This window comes from Danio aesculapii, chromosome 16 (genome assembly GCF_903798145.1).
Source record: "Danio aesculapii chromosome 16, fDanAes4.1, whole genome shotgun sequence".
Taxonomy (NCBI): domain Eukaryota; kingdom Metazoa; phylum Chordata; class Actinopteri; order Cypriniformes; family Danionidae; genus Danio; species Danio aesculapii.
Window position 1 is genome coordinate 29,060,084 of NC_079450.1, and position 12,531 is coordinate 29,072,614.

Below are 12,531 nucleotides of genomic sequence, written 5' to 3' on the forward strand. Positions count from 1 at the left end.
AATACGTGGGATATATCAGTTTATCATTTATTGTTAGTGTGGTGGTTGCAAATGTACTTGCTGGTCACTTGCAAACCTCATTCGCTTTTTTGATACACTACAGCACGACGTGAAGTGTTCGACACATCTTTTTATGTTTGTTTGTTAAGAAATGAAACACTGCCATCTAGCGGTTCATGAGACCTTTACATTATCTTTCTTTGTCAGTATGATGAGTACAAAACCTTTTTTATTTTAAACTGCATGTATAAATTATAACTTAGAGTTACCGAAATTTTACCATAAAGTAAATTGAATCACAATGTTACAAGCATCAGAGGGCATTTGACTATTTTACAGTTCCTTCTTGAAGGGCTATAAGCAACTGAATTGTCAGAATTGTATGTAAACCTCCCTGACATATTGCATTCTGTTTGTTACTGTAAATTGTACATTATGGACACATTTAATTCATTTAAATTGGCTAAAATCTTTTTATCCACACGAAAAGTAATTAGACACCAACTAAATAAAATAAAAATAACTGCTAATTAAAATATGTAAACCAATACCATTTTGTCAGAATGCCAGAAATTGGAAATCATATTTTTTCTGTCACATTCATACTTTTACTTCTAAAACACCTCTATTTATTTATCACATTATTATCTATAAAATGTGTAAATAATGATATTAACACTCAATGAAGAATACATTTTAGGCTACCCCAGAAAAAATATGCCATGGGAAGTATTGGACAATTCTGTGATAAATCACCACCTTTAAAAATGTATATGTAATGCTTCAATGAGTAATTCTGTCCTTATTTTGCAGAGTTAGACATGGGTCAACATGTTTTCGTTATCCTGGAAAATTATTGCTGTCTAAAACTTGAACACAAACCTAATCCTTACCCCATAATCCCTTCCTAAACCCAGAGGGAAATTGATGAATAAGAACCCTGATTGTAATCCTAAACTTAACATAAAATGTAAACTTATATCTAAAATCTGACTGAAAGATGTGAATGTTGTTCCATGATCAACAAAGAGGTTCATTCAGGAACATATAGACCAAAAACAATGGGCCCACTGGATTTCCTGTTGTACATTTTTAATATCCATCGCTTCCGAGAATCCAAAAAGAGCCACATATTGATAAATAATGTTAAAATAGCTGTTTTAACATTAAGTTATGATTGATTTGCCTCTTGTTTGAGTTATGAATTAGTTTGATAACAAGCAGGAAATGTTTATGGGCCAATGACGTGACCTCATTGAAAGGGTCTGTATAGTGCACTGAATAATAACAATAACAATATTCCATCCAGCCATTTTTGTTTCCATCAACTTTATGTTTTTATAAAAGAAATTATTAGAGATATATAATTTGTGTCTAATTTGTCTCAAGAAGCAATTTAATAGGTGGGAATATGTACACTTAGGTGGTTGCTTTTGCAGAATAAAGCCCTTTATTCTAATACACAAACATGGCCTGTGATGTAGGAAACACAGTTGAAAAACACAATAAAACACAGGCAACACAATAAAAAATGTGTGTTTTAGATTTTGCAGTGTGTGAATATTTACAATAATTTCCCTTGATCGTTGCACTGAGGGGCCCTCAAATAAAATTCTGATTAGGGCCCCCTGACAGTAGAACAACACTTGTTTTTCATTCTTGGTAAAATTACCTTTTACATTTGACCAACGCACTTATAGACGTTTAACATTCTGCTCACTTTTAATATTTACATTTTTACACTGCAATTCATTTCCACAGTGGATAAACTGGCATCGATCGATGTGCAGGGTCATAAAACAGGGATAGAGAGGGGAGACTTAATATACGAAAACAGCACACAACCATGCCATAGATTCGTAAATATATAACAATGCAATAATAAACAACAAACGACTTAACTAAATAGCGTATACGTGTCATAATATCTCTAAGTGCCGTGTCATTATCAAACAACATCACTATCGGTTACAAATCTCACTGTAAGCGGATTGGTTTGGCCCTATTCATTAATGACACCCGAGTCTCGCGCCTCTCAGCTCCCCTCCCCCGCCGACCGACAGAGACGTGTTATCCAAAGCCATTTAATAAGCTACATTTTGTTGTTTGTTATCGGGCCAATTATCAGATCTGGAATGCGACTATTAAACCAGAACCGTGATTTTTCGCGTTTACAATAACCATCGTCGTCGTCAGTCATGTTTGCTCTGCATCCGCTACTGCAGGTCTCTGTGCTGCTGGATGCGACGCTGTGGCTCGCAGTCTCTGCCAGTCCTACCGACGATAATGTGCTGCGGGCCGGACACGGAGAGCACGGAGAACCGGGGCACGAGGAGCCACATAAGGACTCCTATAGCACATTCGCCTCCGAGTTCCTGGAGTCCAGATACCTGTCAGACGAAGGTACGAGAGAATTAATCCTTGACGCTTAATGTGAAGTCATGAATGCTGTTTTGTGTTGATTTTTCAGAAGAACTAAATAGTGAATAATCAACGTCGATGATTTCCCTCGGCCACAGTCCTTTAAATTGTGTCAATTGCTTTGGATTTGACTATTGACTACTGTTAGTACCTTTTTATTCTATTATAGCCTACTGTATTTGTTTCGTTTAGCCTATTCATTTTAACAGCATATGGCCCAACATCAGCACCTTGGTCAGCACCCTATAAGACCACTGACTTGCATATTTTGGAGTCTGTTTGTAATCAAATTGCTGTCCCAACACATCAAAAGTGTGATTAGAGCAGAAAAAAGGTATAGGACAATCTACCAGAAACGTATCTGTCCCTGAAATAAAAACATAAGTACAGTTGATAAAAAGTATTTCACCCCAAAAATGTCTAAAATGGACTGATGGTTGATTTCTGTGAGTTGTTCTAGGAATATGTCATTCATTTGGTTCTCAGATTTCTGTTCTTTATTAAAAACACTTTACAAAATTACAAATCCTGTCATTTCTAAAACATGAACATTCTACAAATAAACACTACAAATATATAATACAAATAAATGTACAATTCTCCCAATTAGGCATGGGCCGGTATAAGATTTTGACGGTATGATAACCTTGGATAAAAATATCACGATTTCACGGTATCACAGTATTGTGTCTGGGTAAAAATACTAAAAAAAATCCCCTTTGAAAACAATATATTCTATTTTTAAAAAAGATTTATAATATTTTGGAGCAGTAAACAAGTCCGGCTATATGATTCAAATGAATCATTGACTTCTGCTGTCTTGGTTTGTTTCAAAAACTCTGATTTCTTTACTATTTAAAACGGCATCATTGGATATTTTTTCTGCTTGAGATGCTGTTGTCCTAAAAACCTAAAAAAAGTAAATCAAAAATGTTACATATACCTCAGGAACGGTACAAAAATTTTTACCGGTTTTAAAACCTCGACTTTTCTAAACCGCGGTATACCTTGAAAACGGTTGATGTCCCATGCCTACTCCCAATGATTCTGTCAGTCCTGTCAGTTCAGTCTGCATTAAATTTAACATTTTAAAATGCGTGCTATATACCTTTAAGACTGTGACTCAAGGGAAGGGACATCATTTGATGGAGAAGCTGACAGTGATCAAGGATGCGTTCTATCATTGAATTGTATGATTTTATGCTTGTTTTTGTATGATTTGAGGAAGACAAGCTTAAAGCTCAGGCCCCGTCACATTCTTTATAACTAAAAATGCACATTTCTGGTAGAATGTCCCATATATGATTTACAGGAATAAAGTAAAATGGAACAAACTACTTACCACATAATCTGGGCCTGTGGACAACAGACCGTGTTCAAAAGTACAATAGTGTGTGTGAATGTACAGTGAAATTTTAGTTGTACAAAACAATACAATTTAAAAGACTTTTTAAAAGAAATGTTGATGTCAAGTCTGTGTTTATTTGGTCAAATTAAAAAATAACAATAAATTAAAATGGCTGTTTTCATCACTTTTAAAATGAAATTTTTTACAAACTTTTTTTAAACCTGAATTTTCAGCATCATTACTTCGGTCAACAGTGTTAAATTATCATTCAAATTTGTTATTATCAATGTTAGAAACAGCTTATTATTTTTATATTAATCATAGTTTTTCCAATTTTTATTTTGAACAAAAAGTGCTGAATTTATGTATTCATGTTCTAAAGTGTAATATCTATGATTGTGTAAGTGTAAATAATTCATTGACAAGTTAATATCTTGGGACTATTATCTTGTAATATTTTCACTATCTGGTTAGTTGGGGAAAAATGACAATTATTTGATAATTCAAACAATAATTAGATTAATAATAGTTGCAGCCCTACAGCGTTTGTTTGAAATATTCCTTGCAACATTATTAATGTATGTCTTGGCGGTCCATTTTGATCATTTTAATCTTTGCTAAATATTTTTTTTGTGGAAAGTGTTAAAACATAATACATTATCTAACTTTATTTAGTTAAGAAACTGAAATTCATTTATATTAATAAATTTTAAAATTACTGGTGGCACAGTGACCACTGGGCCAGGGATCTTGGATGTCAGGAGCTCAGGACGGGATTTGGTTTTTCCAACAGTCCAAAGATATGCATTATAGGTTAATTGTATCAACTAAATTGGCTGTTGTGTGTGTGAATGAGAGAGTGTGTGGGTATTCCCCAGCACTGGGAGTTCACGAATTAGTTGGTTTGGAGAGTCACGAGTTAGGGTAGTGGAAGGGGAACCACCACATAAAACATATGCCAGAGTAACTCTCTGGACACCGCTGATAAATCAGAGACTAAGCCGAAGGGAAATGAGTGAGTAAAATGAATGTATGAATATACAACATCATCCATGATTGTTAATTGTAGCTGTGATGGTAGCAATTGCAGATATCTGTCTGAAGAAGCAGCTGAAAGCAGTTCAGTATTGTTATCTGTTGTCTCTCAGGTTACCCCTTCCCAACTGCACCCCCTGTGGACCCATTTGCTCGTATCAAAGTCAGTGACTGTGGAGTAACCAAAGGATGCATCAGGTCAGTGCATGCAGTAAAGGTTTATGTAGACTATCAGGGGGTCAAATCATTTAACGGGAGTGTTGCATTGCAGTATTAAGCTGCAGTCTGCCATGCTGCCACATGCGCTCAGGTGTTATTGTTGTCAATAAGGCCAGTCAGACTAGTTCCTGATCTCTCTAAAAAACAAATTGTTCACATTTTTAGTGTGACTCAATTTATTGTTTCTCTTTCTATTGATTAGATATGGCAAACCAGGCTGTGACGCAGAGTCCTGTGACTATTTCCTGAGTTTCAGACGCATTGGCACAGATGTGGAATTCGAGATGAGTGCAGACACTGATGGATGGGTTGCTGTTGGTTTCTCTTCAGATAAAAAGATGGTAAAAGAGTTAGTATAGTCTGTGTATGCTTTTAGATATGATATAAACAATAATACTGATGTTGTAGGGAGGTGATGATGTCATGGGCTGTGTTCATGATGATAACGGACGAGTACGGATCCATCATTTCTATAATGTGGGCCAGTGGGCCAAAGAAATCAAGCGCAACCCAGCACGGGATGAAGAGGGTATCTTTGAAAACAACCGTGTCACCTGCCGCTTCAAACGGCCTCTTCATGTGGCACGCGAGGAAACACTGGTGGACCTGCACCTAAGCTGGTACTATCTGTTCGCTTGGGGACCTGCTATACAAGGTAAGTCATTAAGTCTGATTTTAAAGCTCAGTTCACACTGCACCAGTTAGTGGTGCAAGAAAATTTCTGTTGCACTGTATTTTCCAGGACGTATGGATACAGTGTACTTTGCTAAGTATGTACTTGGTGATGTAAGATGGGTTAGGTTTGTTTAGCGATTGTAAACTTATAGTCCTTTTGAAATCAAAAATGACAATATCTATTTGTTTGTTATTAACATTGTTTTTCTTTTGGTGAATAATTAATTCATACAAGTTAATACACTGAAAAAAATGTTTTTGTAATCTTCAATCAAAGTCCATTTGCTTCCATGTTTGAAGAGGTGGTCCTCTGTTGCTGTCAGCTACAATATTTTCATAACCACAACCCATTTACTGTTAGTTTGCTAGCTGTTAGAGAATCATGTGCAAAAAAAGTCTTTTACACTAATACAGGGGTCGGGATCCTTTTTTTTCAGCAAAGAGCCATTTCAGATTTTTTTTTATCAAATGCATTTTTTTAAAGAGCCATTGGGGGTGTGTATAAATAACAAAACCTTTTTTTTAAATATTTTGTTTATTTATTTATAAACAAAACCTTCATTTATGTCCATGAACAACTCAAAAATAATAGAATTTTTATAGAATTTTTTTTCTCTTTATACCCTCGCCACTCATAAATGAATTGGTGTCACAACTCAAGTTAAACCACAGGGCAAAACATGAGCATTAGTTGAAATGTCCATTTATTGTAAACTGAGTTTTTATTTACAATTTATTTCATTTTTTGCTGTAAAAATGTGATATAAAGGTAATTCCAATTGTATTTTCAATAGGAAACTGATTTCTAGTCGCAGTTATGATTTTTTAAACTTTAAAATATTATTGAAGAGAGACAGCTGGAGAGCCACATATTTTTGGTGAAAGAGCCACATGTGGCTCCCGAGCCATTGGTTCCCTACCCCTGCACTAATACCACCTAATACCTGGTACTTTTGTGCCACCTTGTATGAGGTTACGAGTGAGCTGTACTGTTACCAAAATGTGACATATACACACTGCTGATCAACGATTGATCTGTGAGAATCTGACCTAACAGTCTCAATGGATTTGTGACACAAAACACCAAACCACTATATATAAATAATCAGCTGCAGCCATTAATGTATTGTTGGCTTGCATGACTAAACCATTTTACACAAGAATAAGGCTCTGGGATTGACAGCATTACGGTTAGTAGAAGAGGTCCAGATGTTTCTCTCATCGGTAGCCGAGAAGCAAATCGAGCAGATGGACGGGACCACCTGTAATTGTTTTTTTTTTTTTTAAGTCACAGCAGTACAGGGGGACTATAGCGTTAATTCCACACACTTAATGGTGTACTAAACTGCAGTGAAATTTAGATTGAGGCAAGCAAAACCAAACCAAAGCGAAACTGTGACATTTTAGGTTAGTGCAACTGATGTTTTCAAAAGTTAAGTACACAATGGCACCAATGGTGAAGTGGTTAGTTTGTCGACACATGGCACTCCAGTGTTCACAGCGAGTTCAATTCCCACCTTGAAGTCCTATGCCAAACCTTCCCCTCTCTCCTCTCCCCACGCTTTCCTGTCTATACTCTCAACTGTCCTATCAATTAAAGATAAAGAAAAAAATGTTGAGTACATGTGGAAAAAACGAAAGGAAATAAGGACTAAATATCTTTTGTTTTGTTTACTCAACTTCAGGCATTCCAGTTCTGTAGACAAAAATGTTTGGTTGGCACAACTTAAAAGGTTTTGTTAGAGTATTTCACCTCTCCAGAAAGCTCATAATCTAATAATCTTATGTTAACCCAACTAATTGTTTTTTGTACTACTGACAAATAATTTTAGGTCAGTGCAGCTGATGTTTTAAAAAGTTGAGTGAATAAGAAAAAGCTAAAAGAAATAAGGATTATGTTGTTTTTTTTGTACTGGCTTAAAACTTTTTATAGTGTGTCTGGGTTTTGTCAGATTGTTGTGGTTACTTCTCTTGGCATTAGCTAATGTCTGCTGTATGAGCATGGTTATGGGATATCTGTGTTTCTGAAATCTAGTGATTGTCTATGTTAGTGCCCATCTGTTGATGCTGTGTGAATAGGCCTGCAAATTCACTGTAGTTTAAGATTCTGCCGTTTTAATCGAGATTTTGTTCTGTTTTTATTCTCAGGCTCCATCACAAGGCATGACATTGACTCCCCGCCGGTGTCAGACCGCATGATTAGCATCTATAAATACGAGGACATTTTCATGCCTGCCACAGCCTATCAGACATTCTCCTCTCCTTTTTGCCTCCTCCTCATCGTTGCTCTTACCTTTTACCTGCTGATGGGCACGCCATAACCAACAAAGAGGGACAACTCACTCTGGAGCCACTGTTAGCATGACTGTGTGCCAAATTAACAGTATTAGAAGCAGACCACAATAAGTAAGATTCTACTATATCCTCAGTCTGCCTACACCAGTATTGGACTCTGGAGTAATACTCCAGTTATAAGTAATTAATCTCTTTCAGAGGAGAGACAGTCAATAATATATATATATATTTGTGTGTGTAATTACAATACAATATATTTTTTATTTTGATAAAAAAAGTGTAATCCAGAGTGCTCTGATTTATTATAATAGTTACAGTCTACAATAGCTGAAACAATCTGAGCCAAACTTACAATATGTGAATGTTCTAAATATACTTAATGTGCAGTAATATTAGTGCAAAAGGTTTGTTAGTGAGAAAATAAGTATTGAACACGTCATATTTTTTTTACCTGGGAATAATATTTCTAAAGGAGCTGTTGACATGGAGTTGAACCAGATTTTGGTAAAAACCCAAACAATACAAACATAAAAATAAAACAAAACAATAAAATCTGAAAAAAATTGTTATATGTTTAATAACAATGAAAGGACACAGGGAGAAAGTACTGAACTACTGAAATGTGTTTAATATTTTTTATAAAAGGCTGTTTTTGGTGATGGCAGTCTCTCATGTGGAGTATGAAGTCACATAAATTACTCAGGTGTGATTTTTTCACAGACTTCAACAGAGTGCAAAAGTCTTGATGGTTCTGTGGGTCTCGTCTATCAAATCGGATCTTTAATTTGTATTTTCTATTGGATTCAAGTCAGGTGATTGGCTAGGCCATTCTACAGCTTGATTTTCTTTCTCTGAAAGCATTTGAGAGTTTTCTTGGCTGTGTTTTGGATCATTAGCCAAAACTTTCCATCCAAAAATGCTGATTAAATGTATGTGCAAAACTGGAATATCGCAAAAAAGACGTGCAAATAAAGCAGCATTTCCATCCAATGAGTCAAAGAGAAAAAAAATCATCACTTTCTGATTAACTAGTGCCAAATATCAAAAGTAAAAATGGAATTTGCTGCAGTAGTAGAAGTTGCGTGAATCTTTTCTTTATTCAATAACAATGCTGACACGCAATGAACACGTGGTGGCCTTTGAAGGTGTAAGACGCAGAGCGCAGACACTCTTGACAGTTCTAGAGGTGATTAATAATATAATAACACTAATACTGAAACGGTTAAGGCGTTTTAGAATGACCAAAACAACATTTCAGATGTTTTACAATGTGCTCAGTCTAGTTTGTCCATTCAATCACATTTTTATCATCACATGATCTCTTACAACAACATTACATGACTTTTTTTAATACGCACACTGGCATTTTTTCGGTAAAAGTGTTTCAATTGTATCTTTTCAATCTGCTCATCTTTTCTTATCAAATAAAAAGTTTATCCTACTCAGTTATGCGCATATGTTATTTATGTGCATATTTTTAAAAATGTATGCGCATTTTTATACTTTTTATATGTATGTCCAAAATGCCCTTAAAATAGGTGGATGGAAACATAGCTATTAACTTGCTGAAATGTCCACCGTGGTTTTATCTTCATCATCCTGGTAATGTAGATGTTGGACTGAAACAGCGAATATTCCTTTACCATGACGAAGGGCAGGGGGTTGCTGAACTACTGAGAGATTTCAGTTGCTGTCTGGGCGTTCACTGCCTTTCTACACCTTTATTTCTTCATGTGTTTAATTTTTTCCCTAAGTCATTTCATTTTATTACATGTAACTTAATTTGTAAATTAATTCGATTTTTTTTCTTTGCATATATGGATTTCTTTCGTTGTTACCAACATTCGGGGACAATTTCAAGTCAACAGCACCTTTAAAAATAGGTTTTCTGAGAAAAACAGTGGCAGTGTTCAATACTTATTTTCCCAGCTGTATTTCATGAAGCAGTTTGGTGTGGTTACGTTGCAAATTCATTGATAAATCTACAAATATTTAAAGGTATATTTCGGCCTAATAAGAAATTGCTCGATTTTAAGCATAAAAATTTGCAGAGGAAAGTAAATGTGACTGCACTCCTAAAGTGGCTCATATCAACAGTTTAACCAAGTCACTCTATTGAATTTAATATGTTTTGCCAAATTTCTATTGAGGTGCTCAGCTGTTTGTAGTCATCTGCTTTCCACTGTTATCCCACTATATTACAGAACATATTTAGACTGGATATGTAAATTAATGCCTGTGATTGACTACACGAATTTCAGCAGTTTATAATTGGCCCTACAGCACAATCGCGCACATGTAGTATTCATAAATCATCACTGCCTTAGCCAGCATTACCAGCTCAGTATTTTGACGCATGCCAGCAAACCAGCCTCATCTGAGCCATGTAGACTAGCATCCAGCCCAGAAGAGAGTCATCTGGTATTCAAATAAATGAATCAGACTTCCTTTACTGAGGACTTCATGCCATTGCAGAACTCACAAGCGATGGAAGCATTGATTGCTGCCCATGTAGAATGATTCAAATCACACCAGTTTGTGTGTGGTTGATTTCAGTTTCAATTCTTTGGCATTATATGAAATGCCATGTAAAAACATTTGTACATCAGAGTGAAGAGTTTTATGTAAAAGATGTTCTGAATAATATTTTGCTTTAAATGTATTGTTATATTCACCTATGTGAGGGTGTGAAGGAGTCATCCATTACTTTTTGATGTGTGCAGGCCAGAGATAATCACGTAGCATGAACGGAGACGTATGCTAAAGGTCATGGACTAATATGTTTGCCAGTTATATTTTAATGTACTTTGTAATTTTTCTATTTACTTTCGATAGTATTAGCGAATATGCAATAAGAAGTGTGTTTACGGAAGAAGTGTGAGCCATTTGTACTTTACACATTTGTCATACGAGCTAGCATCATTAGCAGCTAACATACATTCTGATGAATTTACTGTGAAAAATCAACATAACCTGAAGCAAAGATGGCCGTTTAATGGTTCTGAACACAATCTATACTGCAACTGCACTTTTAATAAAGCTATGAAGGACATCTGAATGCGTGTATTGTCATATTTGTCTTTATAAAACTAGAATGTTTTAACTGAACGTAAGATCAGAAAAATAAGCGTTTTGAAAAATAGGTCATTCCAGCGACTTTTTATTCTGTGCACTAAAATATTCACACACTAATCAATTCAGTGACCTTTTTCTGCAGGTTACATCATTCCACCAGTAGATGGCAACAAATGACTGTCGCTGTATCTGAAATCGCATAAAATTACAGTTGGTAGGCTTCTAAATTTAGGCTGAAACTTACTTTGCGACCATTTAAGATAAGTGTTTTTGTTGTGAATTAAATTCAATTTAGTGACTTTTTCTGCAGGTTCAGCATTACGCCAGTAGATGGTGACAAATACCTTGTTGTGATGGAAAAACATTGTATAAGAAGGTATTACACTCACCGGCCACTTTATTAGCTCCACCTTACTAGTACCAGGTTGGATCCCCCTTTTGCCTTCAGAACTGCCTTAATTCTGCATGGCATAGATTCAACAAGGTATTAGAAATATTCCTCAGAGATTTTGATCTATATTGACATGATAGCATCAGGCAGTTGCTGCACATTTGTCGGCTGCACATCCATGATGCGAATCTCCCTTTCCACCACATCCTAAAGTTGCTCTATTGGATTGAGACCTGGTGACTGTGTAGGCCATTTGAGTACAGTGAACTCATTGTCATGTTCAAGAAACCAGTCTGAGATGATTTGTGCTTTATGATATGGTGCGTTATCCTACTGGAAGTAGCCATCAGAAGATGGGTACACTGTGGTCATAAAGGGATGGACATGGTCAGCAACAATACTCAGGGAGGCTGTAGCGTTGACACAATGTTCAATTGGTACTAATGGGCCCAAAGTGTGCCAAGATAATACCCCCTACACGATTACACCACCACCACCTGCCTGAACCATTGAAACAAGGCAAGATGGATCTATGTTTTCATGTTGTTGATGTCAAATTCTGACCCTACCATCTGACTGTCGCAGCAGAAATCGAGACTCACCAGACCAGGCAATGATTTTCCAATCTTCTATTGTCCAATTTTGGTGAGCCTGTGCAAATTGTAGCCTTAGTTTCCTGTTCTTAGATGACAGAAGTCACCCAAGTCATCCGCCTCAAGGTTGGATGTGCTGTGCGTTCAGAGATGCTCTTCTGCATACCTCGAGTGTAACAAGTGGTTATTTGAGTTACTGTTGCCTTTCTATTAGCTTTGACCAGTCTGGCCATTCTCCTCTGACCTCTGGCATCAACAAGGTATTTGCGCCCACAGGACTGCCGCTCACTGGATATTTTTTCTTTTTCAGAGCATTCTCTGTAAACCCTAGAGATGGTTCTGCGTGAAATTTTTAGTATGTGACCTATGACATCAATTACATATTTGGAATCATGGCATATTGTACCACAATCACAACAAATCACAGATTCAATTCACTCACTCATTAAAAATACACAACTCTGATCAAAACAAGTCTT

At 36.1% G+C, this 12,531-nt stretch overlaps 1 protein-coding gene across 1 annotated transcript; it reads left to right on the top strand.

The window, feature by feature from the left end:
• Nucleotides 1–2,055: 2,055 nt before the first annotated feature.
• On the top strand, nt 2,056–11,045 carry LOC130242732 (DOMON domain-containing protein FRRS1L). Its single transcript, XM_056474613.1, has 5 exons — nt 2,056–2,403; nt 4,918–5,002; nt 5,226–5,364; nt 5,432–5,678; nt 7,847–11,045. Exons 1-5 carry the CDS (start codon nt 2,199–2,201, stop codon nt 8,017–8,019), a joined length of 849 nt encoding a protein of 282 aa, XP_056330588.1. The 5' UTR covers nt 2,056–2,198; the 3' UTR covers nt 8,020–11,045.
• The last annotated feature ends 1,486 nt before the right edge of the window (nt 11,046–12,531 follow it).